Source organism: Odocoileus virginianus, chromosome 5 (genome assembly GCF_023699985.2).
Source record: "Odocoileus virginianus isolate 20LAN1187 ecotype Illinois chromosome 5, Ovbor_1.2, whole genome shotgun sequence".
Lineage (NCBI taxonomy): Eukaryota > Metazoa > Chordata > Mammalia > Artiodactyla > Cervidae > Odocoileus > Odocoileus virginianus.
In genome coordinates, this window is record NC_069678.1 from 61,585,604 (window position 1) to 61,605,954 (window position 20,351).

Here is a 20,351-nt window from a genome sequence, read left to right on the forward strand (position 1 = left end):
ATTTTTGTTAATTTTCTCAACACTTTAAGTTCTAACATCTATATCAGTGTTTGCCTATGTATATTTACATTAATAATAATCAATTAAATTATCTTTACACTGAAAATAAAACACACATCTACCACCTGACCACCTACCATGTTCCAGAACTCTACCACAAGTTTTACATGTTAGTCAATCCTTGCAAACCTATGCCATACATGCTCCTATTGTACAGATGAGAAAAAAGAATCCAGGAAAGGTAACTTTCCTTACTGAAGACTACAAAGTACTTATTCAAAGCTGACTCTCAAGTCCATGCTTCTTCCACGTTCAAAGTAAGTGTACAATAATCGTTTTATTATTAAACTAGCAAACTATAACTCATATGCTTTGGATGGAGTTTTACAACGAATTGTCTTAGTTCACCAAATTCCCAAGATGCCTAGTTCATAAATGAGTAAAGCAAGCTCCCCTAACATCTAAAATTAGCCTTACTTTATAGACTTTTAAGTAAGTAGCATAAACAAATGAGATAAGTACATCTGAAAGTATATGAGAAGATAGGCACAAATATAGAGAAACCATGCCTTAATGTTTAAAGTATGTCTGAATTTTAAAAAATTTTTAATTGGAGGATAATTGCTTTCAAATTGTGGTCCCGGAGAAGACTCCTGAGAGCCCCTTGGACAGCAAGAAGATCAGACCAGTCAATCCTAAAGGAAATCAACCCTTAATATTCATTGGAAGGATTGATGCTGAAGCTCCAATACTTTGGCCACCTGATGTGAAGAGTGGACTCACTAGTAAAGACCCTGATGCTGGGAAAGACTGAAGACAAAAGAAGAGGGCAGCAGAGGATGAGATGGTTGGATAGCATCACCAACTCAATGGACATGAACTTTGGCAGACTCTGGGAGATGGTGAGGGACAGGGCGGCCTGGCCTGCAGAGAACCATGGCAGTTGGACCAACAACAACTGCTTTACAATGTTACATTGTTTTCTGCTGTACAACAATGCGAATCAGCTACGAATACATACATACACATATATATATATATATATATATATATAGAGAGAGAGAGAGAGAGAGAACCTCCCTTTTGAAACCCCCCCCCAGAAATTGTTTAATTTAGCTAATTTTTAAATGTTGGTTGGAAGGAAAGTTAAAAATAAATTATTCACTCTTCCAAACTCAGGTTTAAATTTTTATTTCTAACTTCCTTCCAACTCATTTTAATATTAACTTCGACACTTATTCAAGTCCTTGTTTTACCTTTCAAGAAGTGTTTAACTTTTGCCCCCACCCACTTTTACAGCCTCATCTGCTTATAATTTTTGGCTCTCAAATTATCCAACTGCTTGTAGCTTTCAGAACACACATGTTGTTTCACACCTCTTATACCTTTTGTGCCTGATCTTCTCTGTCTACATTGTACTTTACTCCCAATTTCAAAATTTTGTGTCCCCTCCTCCTGGAGGCCTCCCTCGCCCTCAAGAGGGCCAGTCACTTTCTCCTCTGTGCTAGCTCTCCCCTTCAACCCAGTTCACTGGTATTCTCAAGATCCTACACTATGATTATTTAAGTAGCATTTGCTCCTCCTGGACGATAAGGTCAGGAAGTAATGCTATTCCTTCCTTAAATGGATTGATGGGATACACAAATCATGCATACTCAATTTGTTTCTTGATCTCTGAACCAAGTTTTTCTAGGATATGTTCAAATGTTTGTTTTCCATATGGTCCCTAATGCTTCCATGTTAAAATCTAGTCATTCCCTGAAAACACAAATGGAATAAACAAAGTCAGGATTGTCTACTATATTAAGATTGTTCCTCATCCTGAGGCAACAGTCAGATAAATTAGAAGAAACACACCAGAAATAGACACAGGGACAGAATCTCAGGAGAGAATCCAACGAAATGAAGAGATCCATGGGAGCGGGTGGAGGGGGAGGTGGGAGGGGGAATCGGGATGGGGAATACATGTAAATCCATGGCTAATTCAAGTCAATGTATGACAAAAACCACTACAATAGTGTAAAGTAATTAGCCTCCAACTAATAAAATAAATGAAAAAAAAAAAAAAAAAAAAGAAGAGATCCAGAGTTTTACAGTGTTTTTCAGTCAGATACTCTGAGCTCATGCAGACACCAAAGGCTCCAAACAAGGAAGGGTTGTGGAATAAAAATCAAGGTCTTTGATTTATGGTTACCAGCGGGGAAGGGATAGCTAGGGAGTTTACAGACACATACACATTGCTATATTTAAAATAAGACAACCAACAAGGTCCTACTGTATAGAGAACTCTGCTCAGTATTTTATGTAACAACTTAAATGAGAAAACTTGAAAAAGATACATGTATATGTATAACTGAATCACTTTGCTGTATACCCAAAGTTAACACAACATTGCTAACCAACTATACTCCAATATAAAATAAAAAGTCAAGAAAAAAAAGAACCCAAGTTCTTACACTGTGAATTAAAACAAAGACCATCACAAAGACTTAACACTTTAGGTTTCTCTGCAGTTTATTACTGAAATGCTAATGTCTAACAACTATATTGATTTCTGTACATATACATGTATCTTTTTCATTTTCCTATTCATTCCTATACACATGAGTATGTCAAGAAGGATGAGCCTGGTGAGATGCCAGAGATTGACTGTTCAATCCATGCTTGGCAGGCCTGAGAACTACCACCATGCCCGGCAGAGTTTCTTCAAGTCTGACTCTCCACTCTTCAGCAGTCACTCCAACTGCTTCACACCTTCTTCAAGGTTAGGGGAGTATACATACTGCCTTATCAGTGATTGAAGATACAAAGAGGTTCTTTGCGACCCCATGGTCGTGGGTAGCCTTTCCCTTCTCTAGAGGATCTTCCCAACCCAGGGAATAAACCCAGGTCTCTCACATTGCAGGCGATTATTCTTTACCAGCTAAGCCACAAGGAAAGCCCAAGAACACTGGAGTGGGTAGCCTATCCCTTCTGCAGGGGATCCTCCCAACCCAGGAATTAAACCGGGGGTCTCCATTGTAGGTGGATTCTTTACCAAGTGAGCTATCAGGGAAGCCCAAGGACTAAACATCTGAAGGTAAATGGGTATTACCTTCTTGAACGCATGCGCTCATACACATACAAGGAGGAAGACTGATTCTTTTTTCTCCAAAGAGAATGTCTTCAGTGACCTTCCCAAAAACGTACTACATGTTTTATTTTTGACATACCCTACATTCCCAAGGGCAACAGAAAAAAAAATTGCCCTTGGCATTTTCTTAAAAGATGTGATTCAGAAGATATGTGATTGTTGGCTTTTTCTCTGTAGGCATATGTTGCCCAGCGGGATGTCACACCCTTCAAAGGTCTGATTCAGAAAGAAAAATACAAAGTTGGGATAAGGTCAGAGCAAACACATACAAACACTGCACACATTCAAGTGGCTCTGACTTCTGCTAAAAAAAAAAAAGAAAAATCCCAGAATTACCCACAGAGAGCACCCGTTAGTGTTCAGAACAAAATCAAATGGAGTATACAAATGGAACATGACTGAACGACGGCTCTCCTTACAAAGGTATCTTTATCTCCAATAAAAAGGTTTAAATTATATTCCACTTATAATTCCAAAATTTAAGATTGCTTTCCATGAAACCAAACTTTGACAGCAAATACAAAATATTTCGATACCTACACCTAAAGTCACCAGCAGATAATTCTGTTACAACTTGAGATAAATTAGGACTGAGCCTGGGAACTTGCATGTTGCTGTTTAAATGCACAGGTTTTGGCAGCCATGTTTAGAAATAGGGGGAAAGAAATCTATTACCTAACACACCTCCCGACAGGCCCATGTCACAGCCAGCTTTTTTTTTAAATGAAGAATTTGTATTTAAGCTGGTTATTTGTAAGAGTGGGTTACTGTGCTTTAGTTACTATTTCATCTCAATATCACCTAGTAAAGAAGAAGGCAAAGAAAAATCTTAAAGAAAAAGGCAAAAAATGAAACCAGAGTTTCATAGCAAAATTAGAAGACTTATACAAGACATTCTACTGGCTGAATATCTTAGAAAATATGAAAATTGTTTTTATAAAACTGATCTCACTCATGGAACGTCTAAGGAAATTAAAGAAAGAAAAAGAAAAGAGGGGAAAAGCCACATCTGTATACACATATTAATACAAAAAAGAGTGTTTCTTATCCAACTAAAAAGCACACTGTGAAGACAGGTGGTACTGGACTGTTTTTAGCAAGTACATGGCTGACCAAGCCACAGAGCACTCACCAGGCCCATTCACAGCCGCCCCTGGTGTTTCCTTGGCATGGAGCCACGCTACTCGTTTTCCACCCACCGTGTGCAGGATGCCTCTCCACAGCCATATGGACCAAGAAGATGAGTCATCTGTCATCCAGAATTCTTCTCCTGACCTTTCCACATTCAATCACCTTTAGCACACTCAACCAGCACGTCCTCCGCAGAGCACATGCCCTGGAACATAAGGGGTTTCAAGCTGAACACAGAACTTAGCATTCCTGACGGTCCCTACTTTGCCAAATCCACTTTGCTCTGGATTTCTTCCAGAGTTTTAAAGGAAAATCACAACCAAAACCGTGACCAGATGGGTTTTCAAGGAGAAATATATAAACTAAATCAGTGAGGAGACTGACGTCCTTTACTAAAAACAGGCCTATGATGTAAAAGAATTTCAGTTATTCATTCACGGAGAGGAAAAGTTATGGCAAAAGCAAAGCAGTGAAAAGATACATAAAACATTTCACAACTGAAACTGCCTTTTTAACTTCGTGTAGCTAAAGATGTTTTAAACTATTTTTGAACTTAATGCTTCACGTAATCACCAAAAAAAAAAAAAAAAAATTCACCACCTGGACCTCATGTACAACAAACCACAAAATCTCATATAGTACTTCCTATAATGGCAAGAATTCTTCTAAGCCCTTTACGTATATTCACTTACTTCATCCCTTCTGTAATCCCTGTTTTCCATGAGGAATAAAATGCAGAGAGCTAATAAGGTACTTTGCCCAAGGTCACTGACACTGCCGGTAAATGGCAGAGCTGGGATTGAAATCACTGGTACTACTGGGATTAGTGGTGATTACACTAACCACCTTCCCAAAGGAGTTTAAGACACATGATCCTTTTTTAACAGTTAAGTTTACTTAAACTATACAAGTTCATTTTATAAGGTGAGAAAACTTACAATTAAAGAATTTAAACTAGAGAAATGTAAATTACTGTTAGGTGGTGGCAAAGCTCAAGTTATCAGTCATGGAAAATACCAACATAAGAAAGAAGTAGTAAAGGGTTAATTTTTGTGAGTTAAATATTTAGAGTCTGGAGAAATTAACAGAACTGGAGAAGTACAGGTAAGGTACTAATAGCCAAGAAACTCTAAAAGCTGGGAAGGCAATCATAGAGAACCCCAGGTCTATAGTACCTAACATCTGTCAACACTCCTGTCAATTTTTCCTCATCAAGGCAATTTTTCAGGCATGGTGCCTCCTGGCCATGTCACTGTTAATGCTTAAATTCAGGCCTTCAACATCTCTTGGTCCAGTTGTGCTAACAATCTCTTCCCCAGCTTCAGGTCACTATCTCCTCCCCTACCCCAACATCTAATTGTCCTGCTGCTAACGGAACAGTCTTTCTGAAACACCAACAGATTTGATCATGCTACTGCTTTATAAGTCTTCAATGAGTTTCCCAGGTGGCACTAGTGGTAAAGAACCCATCTGCCAATGCAGGAGATGCAAGAGAAGTGAGTTCAATCCCTGGATTGGGAAGATCCCCTGGAGGAGGGCATGGCAACCCACTCTGGTATTCATGCCTGGAGAATCCCATGGACAGAGGAGTCTGGTGGGCTACAGTCCATAGGGTCGCAAAGAGTCAGACACTGAAGCAACTGAGAATGCACACACAAGACTTCAGTGGTCCATGTCACCAACAATTTCCAGTTCCACCACCTCTGTATAGAATCTATCACCCCAGGATTTCCTCTGCCTCTGCCAGGATTTCCTCTGCCTCTGTCTGCAGGCCCAGGAAAACACTAGGCTAAGTCATTCCTCTCTTACCCCGTTCATGTTACCCCTTTGATGAAAAAATCCTTCTTCCAACCCCATTCATCAACCTGCAGGACCTCACTCTATTCATCTCTTTTACCATAAAGTTGCCAATCCCACTTTCTACCACGAGAAGAGATAATTTTCTCCTTTGGGTCCTCAGTATACCCACATGGGCATTGATTTCATTATACTCTCATGATTTTTTGCACACCTGATTCCCCTACTGTGATATAAGACCCTTAATAGAGAAAGTGTCTTGTCATTTTATCAACAGCACCTAACAGTTCCTGACTCACAGCAGGAGCTTTATTCATTACTAATAAATAAACATATACTTTCCACAGACCATTATAGCCTCTCTCGGCAGAAGTTTTCAGTTCAGTCTGTTGGTTCCCTGCAGTCCCATGAGAACACAGTTCCCAGTATTTTTAATGGAAGACATTCTAGAAAGATATGATCTACTCTACAGTCAACATTTCAGAACACCTCCACACTGAAGAATAGATGTTGAACAGTAGAGTTCACAAAGAATGGTCCATAGAACCAAACACGCAGGTTCTCAATAGGGCAGGAGATTCCAGGCTTAAACAAATTCAGAAAATGCCTCATGATATTGCCTTCTATGAAGAGTTAAATCACACTATCATAGTAAAGTTCCATTAAAGTCCTAAGAAGTTGGTTAACTTTGGATTTACTAACTTTGAATAGGTAAGTGAACCCTACCTTGTCTCCATTTTCTCATCTATTAAATGGAAATAACAATCTCTACCTTCATATGGTCACCGTAGGGACTGGATGAGATAATAAATATCTAAAGCTCAGATCACTACTTGGCACATAGTGAGTGTTCAATAAATTCAAGCAATCTTTAATATTTAAACTAACATTTTCTAAACTACAGTCTGTTTTCTCATCAACCCATTACTAACGCTACACACTTGATACAGAACTACTCTACAACATATTAGTCATTTTGGAGAGTCACAGCTCCAGACTTTAGGAGAAATAGGCAATATGATAGTTAAAATGTAGGACAATTCACCCTGGCTTCTCTGTGGCTGACAAACATTAAAGTTCACATTGTCACAACGTGCTGAGGCTTTGGTTCTCCAAAGTAAGACAGGAAAGAGTACACTGGGTGAACTCAAGGAAAACTACTCTGCAATGGAAAGAAGTTTCTTATATATAAATCTCACTATCCTTTCATTCCTAGAAAACAGTATATTCATCAAGTTTCTATTTTCACTGCCAAGGAATCTTGCTATTTAAGAGTAAGACAAATAATCCACACAGTCCTTTTTTTTTTCAATTAATAAATCAAAAGATTTATACTGGGCTTAAAGAATCATCTACTTAAAGTAGATGATTCTCAATTCCATCTTCCTTAAGTAAAAAACTGCAGTAGCTCATGTGTGAGCATCTGTATGCATTTTCCTAGGTAACATATCATAGGAACCACTGAGTTGTTTTTTTCAAACCATTTTTATAAAACTGAAGTATAGTTAATTTACCATGCTGTTTCAAGCATAAAGTGAATCAGTTATATATATACATAATTGAATAGATATATTATTTTTCACATTCTTTTCCATTATAGGTCTAAGATATTGAATATAGTTCCCAATGCTACACAGTACATCTATGTTGTTTACCTATTTTATATATATTAATATATATGCTCAGTCACATCCAAGTCTTTGTGACCCCATGGATTATAGCTCACCAGGCTCCTCTGTCCATAGAATTTCCAGGCAAGAATATTAGAGTGGGTTGCCATTTCCTTCCTACTTCAGAGGAGCTTCCTGATCCAGGGATCAAATCCATGTCTCCTGCATTCCTGCTTTTGCAGGTGGATTCTTTACCACTGAGCCATCTGGGAAGCCCATTTTATATATAATAATGTGTATATGTTAATCCTAAACTCCTACTTTATCTCCTCCCAACTGTTAGCCCCTTTGGTAACCATAAGCTTGTTTTCTATGTCTGTGAATCTATTTCTGTTTTATAAATAAGGTTGATTTTGTATCATTTTTTAAGAGTCTATATAAGTGATATAATATTTGAGTTTTTTGAAAAATTAGGCCTATGTATTATTTAGATATCAAAAATCAAACAGTAGCAAAGGGTATATACAATGAACGGTAAATCTCTCTCCCAACCCTAATCCTTATCCAGAGCCAACCACTGTTATCAGTTTTTTATATCCTTCCGAAGACAGCTTATATATGTGTGTATAAGTACATACAGTAATATTATACCATCTCTCCATTTTTACAGAGATAATAGTATATGATATATACTATATTGAAACTAGTTTTTTTCATTTGGCAGTTTATCTTAAAGCTCTATCTATATCAATACATAGATATAGATATTTGGTTAATGGGCATACCAAAATTTAAAGCAACCCTATGATAAGATACTTGGCTTCCCAGGTGGCGCTAGTGGTAAAGAATTCGCCTGCCAACACAGGAGATACAAGAGACTGGGGTTCAGTCCCTGGGTCAGGAAGATCCCCTGGAGAAGGAAATGGCAACCCACTCCAGCATTCTTGCCTGAGAAACCCCATGGACAAAGGAGCCAGGTGGGTACAGTACATGGGGCTGCAAAGCGTTGGACGTGACTGAGGGACTGAGCACAAGATGAATGCTTAGGTTGTTACCAGTGTCTTGTAACAAAGGTCAAAGCTATTGTTTTTCCAATAGTCATGTATGGATGTGACAGTTGGACCATAAAAAAGGCTGGGCACCATAGAATTGATGCTTTTGAACTGCGGTGCTGGAGAAGACTCTTGAGAGAGTCCCTTGGACAGCAAGATCAAATCACTTAATCTTAAAGGAAATCAACCCTTTATATTCACTGGAAGGACTGATGCTGAAGTTGAAGCTCCAATACTTTTGGCCCCCTGTTCGAAGAGCTGACTCATTAGAAAAGATCCTGATGTTGAGAAAGACTGAAGGCAGGAGGAGAAGGGGACGATGGAGGACGAGATGGTTGGATGGCATCACCAACTCAAAGGACATGAGTTTGAGCAAACTCCGGGAGATGGTGAAGGACCAGGAAGCCTGCCATGCTGCGGTCCATGGGATTACGAAGAGTTGAGGGACTGAACAACAACCAGCATCTTCAAAGATTGCTGAAAATAAACATCCTTGAATATATATTTTTAGGCAAGAAATGAAGCAGGGAATTGCTAAACACTACTAAATTGCCCTCCAAAGGTTACCCATTTTATTCTCAAGAATATTTATTTCTTACACCCTCAATAAAAAAAGATTTTCAGATTTTCCCTTTTTTAAATCTGACAGGTAAAAAAAATGATAACAAATGCTTTTAATTTATTTTGAATGAAAGAACCCCTGATTTAAGATGAGTCATACTTATGATGACTTAGTCATGGAAACAAAAAGCACCGTCAAAACTGGAACAATAATGGGAATTCAATTAAGGTTTGCTTCAAGTTGATGGCTTTAAGGGATGGTAGTCTGCAGACAAAGGAATTAAAAGGCTTCACCACATGGGTTTTTTAATTATGTTGCCAAATTGGAATATGTCTGAAGAAATGACTGGGGAAAAAAGGCACTTTGCAATCTGTAAGAAATTATGGAAGCATTCAAGGAGACCATGACCCACTACTAGCAGAAGCCGGGTGGGCCCCTAGATTCAACTCACCATCGAGTAGCCAGTGCTCGCCGCGCCTATTCTCCAGCTCCAACAGCATGAGGCGTGTGATCACATGATCGGGAACCAGAAGGCCTTTCTCTATGTATTGCTTTGCCATATCACCAACTTCTATCAAAAAACAGGAAAAAGACATTCAAAAAAAGCTTCTGGGAGAAAACAAAATGCTTACCAACTCTCTCCTGACAGTTTTGCTTTTCCTTCCATTCCAGCCTGATGTCCTGGGGGGAAAGGTTTTTAAAGAGTGATATTTTTAAAATTGGCTTCAATAATGGTGACACTGTCTCCCAGTTGTCTGCCAAAGAATTAGAAGAGCATCTCTTGAAGATATACACAGACAGAAATAAAAATGAAAGGAAATATAAATTAGGGCAAAGAGAAAATCAGAGCAGGAAATAAAGCTGGAGTCTAGAGGGAGAGCGGCACCCAATAAGGCCAGGAAAGGAGTGAAGTCCGCTCTCTTGTGAGCGGTGAGCCACACGCTGGACCCAAGCCTCCCACCAGTTTCCGGTAACAAGGAAACAGGATCGACCTCACAATTCACGGTACAGGAAGACTAAAGGAAGCTGAGAGAGTCAAGCATTCCTCAGAAACCAAAGGGGAAAATTTCCACTACTCTTCTAGAAAAAGTGCTGGATGATACAAACACAATGGGTTTCTTTCTTTTCATGAGCCTCAGTTAAGCAGATGGCACCTTGCTGACGCAGTTGTAGAAGCAACTCAGTGTTTTTAGAGGAATGCCAAGTTCAAGAAAAGACGTGAATTTCCATTTTTTTTCCAAGAAAAAAATGCTTCTATCATAATTTAAAATAACACTTTGTTATACATGGCAATTGTCAGTTGGGTTCAGGAGAACATCTGTTAAATTTCTAGGAATTGAATTTTTTTTTTAATCCAGATGAAGTCCTCAGCTCTCCAGCAATCTGATAATGAACCATTAGAAACGCATTCTTGACAGGCCAATTAAGTTCTTATAAAAACACAGAGCAGAATTATATTACTGGGGGAAAAAAGGTTAAAAATCATACAACCTTCTGCTTGTATTTAATAAGGTAGAGACCTTCCTTTCCCAGACTGAATCTATACTGCCAACTTCATCTTCCACACTGAAACATGGGCTGTGAAGAGTTCCCTATCAACTCGATTGCTACCAGTGGACAAAGAGCCCAAAGTTAGGCCCAATGATATGGATTCAGAAATGCACTGCAAGAAAAAGAACATATGAGTGGCTAAATATGAATGTGAACAAAACACATTCATTAAATAAGGATTTATTGACTGCATACTACTTAACAGGTAATAGTCTACAAATGTAGCAGTGACTGAAAGTTGCAGCTTACCAATATTTAAGCAGTATGACTTTACCTGAGAGCAACAATAAGAATCTTTAACTGGGAGTACAAACTAGCAGGTGTTGTGCTTTAAACATTTTATTTGGTTATTTCATTGATTCTTCATAAGATCCTCACCTTCAGACAGGAAGGTAAAACTTGTATTTTTTTAGGACAGCTTTATTGAGATACAAGTCACACACCATACCATTACTACAAGTCACCATTTTAAAGTGTGCAATTGAGTGGCTTTTAATACCTTCCCCATGTTGTGCAATTTCAGAACATTTATATTACCCCAGGAAGAAACCCCATACCCACTAGCGGTCACTCTCCCATTCCCTTCCTCCCTCTAGGTACTGGCAACTACTATCTACTTTTGGTCTTTATAGTTTTCCTATACTGCACATTTCACATAAATGGAAGTATGCACAGTGTAGTTTTTTTGTGTCTGGTTCCTTTACTTGGCATGTTTTCAAGGTTCATCCATGTTGTACCATATCAGTACTTCATTTTCAAGGCTGAATACTATGATTCTGTTGTATGGACATATCACATGTTGTTTATATATACATCAGTTACCAGGCATTGGGGTTGTTTTTACTTTGGGGCTATTTTGAATAATGCTGCAACATACACTCATGTGCAAGTTTCTGTGTGAATATATGCTTTCAGTTTTCTTGGGTAATACCTGTAAGAAACATGTTTACATCTGAAAAATCACTGTCAGACAGAATGCTCAGAGCAACTGAAAGGCTTACTCTGTGATGGTCAGGCCAGTCCCAGAGTCCTGTTCTCAGTCTCATCCACCAAACATTAAGGTACAAGAAAACAACAAATATACATCTTCCAAGGTGAGAGACCAAGATGTGAACTGGTTTGAAACATCCCATGAGAAAACGGTTAATGAGGAAGAATTATCTTGTACAGAAAAGAGAAGACCCAGAGAAGGACATGATAACAACTGACCCATAACCTGATTCTGGACAGATGGAAAAGGCATTTATTTAATCCCCAGGGCTTAGAATTAGTACTAGTGGGAATTGCAAATGGACAGGAAAAGTCGCCTGAGGAAATATTTGAATGGAGACTCAGAGAAGGGATATTATAGAGGGATTTTGATATAGAGGGATTGGGCTTAATTCATGTTTCAGGTCCCTACAGATGGAAGAGTTATGGTACTGCGGTACATTTGAATTCGGTAATTTAATGAAGAACAGTGTCCAAAATGATACCTCTAAGACCCTCTGGTTATCTCCTAAATGGCTCAAAATGTACCTCCCCTGACACCTCAAACTTATCCTGTCCAAAATCACATTACTCTCCCACTCTGTTCTTGTCTTGGATGCTTCCTGCCTCATCAGTAACAGAGTCCTCCCCTATTAACAGATTCCCTGGATTCAATTATCCAAAGTCAATCATGGTCTGAAAAATATTGAATGGAAAATTCCAGAAATAAGCAACTGATAAGTTTTAAATTGGGCACCATTCTGAGCAGAACGATGACATCTCTTGCCATTCTGCTCCATCCTGCCTGGGATGCAAATCATCCCTTCATCTACAGTATCCCACCTGTTAGTCACTTGGTAGCTATCTCGGTACATACTTTTGTGCAGTGACCTTATTTTACATAATAATAACCCAAAGTGCAAGAACAGTGATGCTGGCCAAAGAGAAACCATAAACAGAGCTTCTTTTAAGTAAAAAGGTAGAAGTTCAACTTAAGGAGGAAAGAAAAATATTGTATGCTGAGGCTGCTAAGGTCCATGGTAAGAGCAAATCTATCCATGAAGTTGTGAAGAAGAAAAAGGAAATTCATGCTCAGTTTTGCTGCTGCACCTCAAACTTCAGAAGTAATGAACACAGTGCAGAAGGGCTTAGTTAAGATGAAAAAAGCACTAAATCTGAGGGGCCACATTCACCTAACTTTTACTAGAGTATGTTGTTATCACTGTTCTATCTTATTCAGTTCAGTTGCTCAGTCGTGTCCGACTCTTTACGACTCCGTGGACTGCAGCACATCAGGCCTCCCTGTCCATCACCAACTCCTGGAGCTTCCTCAAACTCATGTCCATCGAGTCGGTGATGCCATCCAATCATCTAATTGTCATCCCCTTCTCCTCTTGCCTTCAATCTTTGCCAACATCAGGATCTTTTCTAACAAGTCAGTTCTTCACATTAGGTGGCCAAAGTATTGGAGTTCCAATTTCAGCATCAGTCCTTCCAACGAATATTCAGGACTGATTTCCTTTAGGATTGACTGGTTTGATATCTTATTATTAGTTATTGCTGTTAATCTCCTACTGTGCCTAATTTATTAATTACCATTAAATTACTTTATCAAAATTACTTTACCCTAGGTATGTATGTATGTATAGGGAAAAAACATAGTTTCTATAGTGTTCAGTACTTTGGTTTCAGGCATCAAATGGGGATCCTGGAATGCATTCCCCACAGACAGGGGGGGCACTACTGTACTCTCCTCAGATATCATCTAAGATTAGGCACCACTTGTCTTGATTTTCTTGATTTCTCTTGTTGTTGTTGGTTTTTTAAAAATATTTATTTATTTGGCTCTGCCAGATAGTGGGATCTAGTTCCCTGACCAGGGCTCGAACCTGGGCTCCCTGCATGGGGAGTGTGGAGTCGGTCGCTGGACTACCAAGGCAGTTCCCCTCCCATTCTCTACACCTAGCTGAACACGGAAATCTTAATATTATACTTCCACATGTCTCTCATACCCAGGACAATCGATCAAAACATAACAGCACCACAGTAACTGCTGAACAAACTAGAACAAGTTGTGGTCCTGCAGAATCGTCTGTGCCACTGTGAAACACACTGAAGGCCCTGGGCTGCCCTGGTGGTTAACAAGAGCTTGCAGCTTATCACAAAGTGGAGGAAAAGGAAGGAAGCAGTGAGACAAACTCCACAGCCTAAGTTAGAAATCTTTATAAAGTGAAGAGGAGAGAACTGATAAAGGATCCCATAGCTAAGATCAAAGCGAGTCCTTTACCCATACCAATCCTTGACTGGCTACAAAACAAGAGTGCTTTTGGGTTCTTGCACATATGAGTCAATCAAAAGAATAATTAAGACTACCTAAGCAGCCAACTCTCAATTCTTTGCTCACTTGACTTCTCAGCAGCATGTGATGTGACTTCTGTGCATAAATACAGAGTGACCCCTTTAAAGCCCATTATGCCCCTCCTATGACTTCCCATCTCATTGAGACTATAAGCCAAGTCCTCCCCTTGGCCTTCAAGTTCTCTGACCCCATCTCCCACTTCTCTCTTCACTACCCATCCTAGTCCAGATGGACACAACAGTCCACAACAGTCTCCTTGCACTCTCCTGAAGATCACAAGCATGTGTCCACTGCAGGACCCCTGCATTTGTTCTTCCCTCTGCCAGGAAGACTCCCCCAGAATTTCAAAAGGTCAAGTCCTCTCAGCATTCAGGTCTCTGATTGAGTATCACCTCAGAGAGGCCTCCCACCCTATCCAAAGAGCACAAGCACAGACACACAAGTCCCAATCCCCCTCTACTCTCTTATCCTACTGTGCATTCTTTTCCAAAACTACAGGCTTTCCATATTATATACTGATATATCAGTGAATTCACTTTCTGCCCCCCCCCAGACTAGAATATAATTAGCTCATTGGGAAAAATAATAAAACTTTGCTCACTGCCATGTCCTGAGTGCTTACAATATGGTCTGGCATGCATAGAAATGCCATTAAAATTCGTTGCATGAATGAATGAATACATTGAAGATTATAGAGAATTCTTTTCCCCAGGCAAGAATCAATCTGACCAGCCTTAAAGTTATTACAGAACCATTACCCCAGTGTCAAATATAGCCCAATCTTGCCAGGTATCAACTTTTTCAAGGTAGATATGAGACAAAGTGGGATCAGTACTAACTAGGTGAGATGACCACATAGGGTTTCACAGCTCAGTCTCATTTCCTCAGCATTTCAAACTATGAATAGAGAAGAGCCACATAGGGGAGGGAAAATGAGGAGAAGGAAATACCAGGAGTCAATGTTGCAGAGGCATGGAGCTGCTTGGCATACCTGGAGGAACTTCAATTAGTAATATCTGAAAATAAGCACAGCATGAGACAGAGAGCACTAGACAGGCCAGAAAAGCAGCATGGGCTTTGAAGGATTAAAGGAAACAGGTAGCTTCAGAAATGGCATTCTCATAGCTAAAAGCGATTTCCAAGGGCCCAGGACAAAATGAAAATACGGAGCCTCCTGGTTCAAAAATTAAAAATTTCAAGATGGTAACAGCAGAGCATTGCACTAAGTGCAGAGCCTTTTGTCACATGACCCAAGTCACGTGCCCACGGCAATGTGAAATTCGGATGGGGTTGGCGTGATGAAAGCAAAGGAGGCTGTGACAATAATCCCAGCACAGACAGGCCTGCAGGAGCAACATTAGATGACATTCTGGCCCTTGAGAGAGTACCTTGAGCTGACCCATCATCAACTGTGCAACTCAAGTTCAAAATAACTCTGTGGAAGGCTTCCAGAACCATCTTAATCCAATTTACTAATGAAGAGAAAGCTCAAAGGGCAGCATCCCTTCCCAAGTATTTTTGGCATCCTTGGCTCTCCCCTGGAGCAGGACAGACAACATGCCCTCTAATCTGTTACAAAATCAAACTTCCTCTGAGTTTCTCAATCCCCCTCCCCTGCCCCGAGAAAAATCAGGAAAAGCCAACAGCAGCCAGAGCAAAATGAACTTAACAATGAATTTGCATTTGAATGAAGACCTCCCTACAACAGCAATCTGAAATAAAACACTGGTCAGAAGACAGGCCCATTCCAGAAAACAGGACCTTCATCTGCCCTTGTCAGTTCCCTTGGAAGAGAAAGCAGTATCATTAAACGCTAATGCAGCATGTTTGGCTAAAACATAGACCTGAGCCAATTTCTCAAGCAGTATTTCAAAGAAAAGCTGTAGATACACATATGTTCTCTTACAGGTTTTGCATCCTTTGTGCGTACACATGCACACACATGCTCACTAAAATAATAAACCATAAACCACCAGGAAGCTTTTAAAACTGAACTTTATAAATGAAGGCCAACAGCTTTGCATTTTTTAAGTGACACAACAACCAAAAAAAAAAAGAAAAAAGAACACCTAATTACGTGTTTATGAGACTGACCATAACACTGTTAAGGGACGCACACTGAAACCAGGCCCCATAGTAACCATTTGCATGAGTTGTTTTACGACAGGAGGTCCTGGTAAGGAACACTGAACCAATAAGCCTCCACCAACTGGAAGAGTTAGGGAAAGGTCAAAAGGAGACACCACATGTCCAACCGTCTCCCAGAATCCTTCTCTCTGGCATCCATCTTGGTTGTACAAGGCGTACACCACCAGGAAGGATTCAGAAGGAGTCAGAATGATTGGCTAAAGACAACCCGGAAACTAATTATTATTCATCACCATAAACCCAAGACTGCAAGTCACGTGACAGAGCTGCTCTCCTGGGTTCCCTTACCTACTGCTCTCCACCCGGGTGCTCTTTCCCAATCAAATCTCTTGCTCTGTCAGCACGTGTGTCTCCTTGGACAATTCATTTCCAAGTGTTAGACAAGAGCCCAGTTTTGGGCCCTGGAAGGGGTCCCCCTTCCTGCAACAAATGGCGACTCTGGTGGGACTCTTCTTCACTGCGACTGACATCCTGACTACTCGGGGTACTCAGGGGCCAGTTTGACTGCCAATGGACCAGACCCAGCGGCCACAACTGGGACCCTTTCGTCCCTGGTCTCCTCCTGACATGGACAACTGGCCAGAGTGCCCCGACCGGTAAAGAACAAGAGACTTTATTGACCTCCCTCCCCTTCCCTCTCCTTAACCTTTCCTATCCTTCCTCTTTTTTCTAGTCCCCCAGTCCTGGAATCTGGTCAAAGGGCCTCAGCCTGAGCTGAGGATTGGAGACTGATCACCTCCTCTTGGCAAAGAACTCGAATTCTGGTTCGGGTCTGTCTGGTTTCTGGTAGGGCTAAGTTTCAGTCCTCCATTCCCTGGAGTCCCAGGGTAAAGTCCCGTAACACCTGGGTTATCTGCAGATGGCAGGAGACGTCTGTAAGGCAACCCCTTTGGCGCCCCCCCCTCCTGCCTCCTCCCCCCTTCTTTCAACCTGGCTTCCTTTCCTCCCTTTGAAATCTTTGAAGACCTGAGATATTTTCCTTTACTCTATCAGTATTTGGATCTGAAGTTCTGTGTCTATAGGAGGTTTTCTGAGAGACTGTATTCTTCTATTTAAGGGAGTGTCTGATGAGGACTGCCAGGCTTATGTGTGTGTTTTAACTGTGTTCTCTGTTGTGATTTCTGATGGCCAATTTGCTTTGTCTGGCCACCATTTGGTTGAGGCCTGCTGCCATTTTGTTAGAACCTGATTTCCTTTCCCTGTGCCTTGAGACCAGGGCTCTCAGGCACTTATCTAGATCATCTCTAACTCCTCAGACTGAGAAAAAACCTTTTAAACATTTATTTACTCCAGCTGCTTTTTATGAACTAGAAAATTTTATATTGTAATATCTAATTCATGACCAAACTTAGAAAATGAAGCTAGATCTTGTGTTGTATCTGTCTCAATATGTCTCAGTATGTGTCTCTGGATAATATTTTTGAGATTAACTTGTAAATGAGCTCTTTTTAATTGGCTTAAAGAAAGGTAAGCACTTACAAATCAAATAATTCTAAATTAAACAATAAATTCCAAGTTCATGTGAACTGGTAAATATTCAGTATTAAATACCTGATATTAATGTTTGTTTGTTGGCCTATCTAATATAGACATGTCTTAGAATAATTAACATTAAGTAGAATGTTTTCATTGTACCTAGGTTTAACATAAGTTAAATATTATTGTATCTGTTACAAGTTTGTCAACAAGGAAATTACCTCGAGTGAAGAAACTTCTAAAAAAAAAATAAATGAGACATGAGCTTTTAGATAAGCTCTATTAAGAATAATTATGCTATAGGAATATCTGTTTAAAATAGTCTCTCCAGATTGGGGTAACTTGAATTTCTAAGGGTTGCACTAAACTAAGTGTTGGAAGTCTATTGCATAGTTAGGTCACTTCAAATAAAATAAGATTTTGAAACATTTACTACTAAACACTGATTTCCTTTTACAGAAAAACTAAAGAGATTGGGACTATAAATGAATAATGTTTGGTGCCATCCAAAAATTTTTAAGAACTCAAGGGTTTTAAAAATTTTCACTGGTATTTATGCTCAGTTCAATTCAGTCACTCAGTCTTGTCTGACTCTTTGTGACCCCGTGAACCGCAGCACACCAGGCCTCTCTGTCCATGACCAACTCCCGGAGTCTACCCAAACCCATGTCCATCGAGTCAGTGATGCTGTCCAACCATCTCATCCTCTGTCGTCCCCTTCTCCTCCTGCCCTCAATCTTTCCCAGCATCAGGGTCTTTTCAAATGAGTCAGCTCTTCACATCAGGTGGCCAAAGTATTGGAGTTTCAGCTTCAACATCAGTCCTACCAATGAACACCCAGGACTGATCTCCTTTAGGATGGACTGGTTGGGTCTCCTTGCAGTCCAAGGGACTCTCAAGAGTCTTCTCCAACACCACAGTTCAAAAGCATCAATTCTTTGGCACTCAGCTTTCTTCACAGTCCAACTCTCACATCCATACATGACCACTGGAAAAACCATAGCCTTGACTAGACGGACCTTTGTTGGCAAAGTAATGTCTCTGCTTTTTAATATGCTGTCTAGCTGGTCATAACTTTCCTTCCAAGGAGTAAGCACCTATTAATTTCATGGCTGTAATCACCATCTGAAGCAATCTTGGAGCCAGAGAAATAAAGTCTGACACTGTTTTCACTGTTTCCCCATCGATTTGCCATGAAGATACACCCATCAACACTGACTAAATCTGACCAAATGTCCTAAACCCTTTAAATTGATTTTTTTGACAAAACTTCCCTAATGGAATTCTTTTGAAGTTCCTGTGACCTTTAGCTAACTTTGTGGTGCTTCAGAGGGCCCCTAAAACATCCCAAAGAGAGATATTACACTGAGTTTATTTGGTTGGTTAAATTACATGAAAAATATTATCAAATGAGTAATACATTCTCTCATGTTATAATGTATGGTAAATATTACTAATATAGATATCCTAGAAATTATATGGAGCCCTTAACATTCTTATATGTCCTGGTATTCTAATGAAAAACCTGATGACTTCACAAAAGTTAACAAAGGACTGAATGAACCAGTGAATATGCTTACAACTTTCATGGTTTCTATCGTTTATGATTTCTAAGATTCAAATGGGTTTGAATCTTATGTTTTCCGGGAGTAGGAAAAAGCTTCCTCTCAAACTAATTATGACAATACTTTGGTAAAATTATACATTATAAACAAAACAATTATATTTTCTCCCTATCTGACTCCTCCAGAAATTGGAAACTCTTAGGTTTCCAGTAAGTTTATCAAATGAGTTAGGAAGGTTATTTCACTAACAGGTACAAAAATCTCAAGGAATTTTGGAGACCTTAAAAAGGGAAGAATTTACCTAAATTTGTTAGGCAAAATCTGTGATCAGTCTTTGGAGTGAGTTTCCCAGCCCTGTTTTAATTTAAAAGTTCAGTCTGAGACTTTATATATGTTTCAGCAAAATAAAGTCTATGACCAATTATGATTATATAAATCATCAGACCAAAATTAGTGAGAACAGACCTATTTTGCAAACAAACTAGCCTTAATTTGGTTATATTTGATTCAAAAAAATTGAGGGTAATTTTAGGGAGAGAAAGATGTTTCAATAAATGTTAAATCCCAGTTTGTTAATGGAGGTCTGCATCTAGTAAGACTCATTTCTTGGATAGTTCTTTGCTGTTATGTGATATTAATGTAAAATTTAATTGAATTCTTAAAGAACACCCTAAGTTTGTTTCTGAAGCTTATCTCAGTGATCTATCTTTGGATGAATATCAGATGCCTCATGACCTGCAACCAGGACTGGAAAAAGACATAATTTAAGGGACTGTCTCCAACCTGGATGGAAGGACTTTTTTTTATCAGGTACTCTTAACTAGCTCATGCACAATGAAACTGAAGGGAAATTAACTCTTAGATTAATTCCCACTTCCAAAGGCCCCTACACTGGATTGGTCTATAGAGAAGACAGCTGAACTGATCTCACCTTAAAATGATGTTCAAACAGAGAAGAAACTACACTACACCAGGATGAGAAGATGACGACTTCAGAG

At 39.6% G+C, this 20,351-nt stretch overlaps 1 protein-coding gene across 4 annotated transcripts in view; it reads right to left on the reverse strand.

The window, feature by feature from the left end:
• AK4 (adenylate kinase 4) overlaps positions 1-20,351 on the reverse strand; it is an 84,982-nt gene that overhangs the window by 21,594 nt on the left and 43,037 nt on the right. For all 4 annotated transcript variants that reach the window (XM_070468024.1, XM_070468026.1, XM_070468025.1 and 1 more), the window contains one exon: positions 9,737-9,856. In XM_070468024.1, coding sequence (XP_070324125.1) covers positions 9,737-9,856 — 120 coding nt within the window. The remainder of the gene's footprint in view (positions 1-9,736; positions 9,857-20,351) is intronic.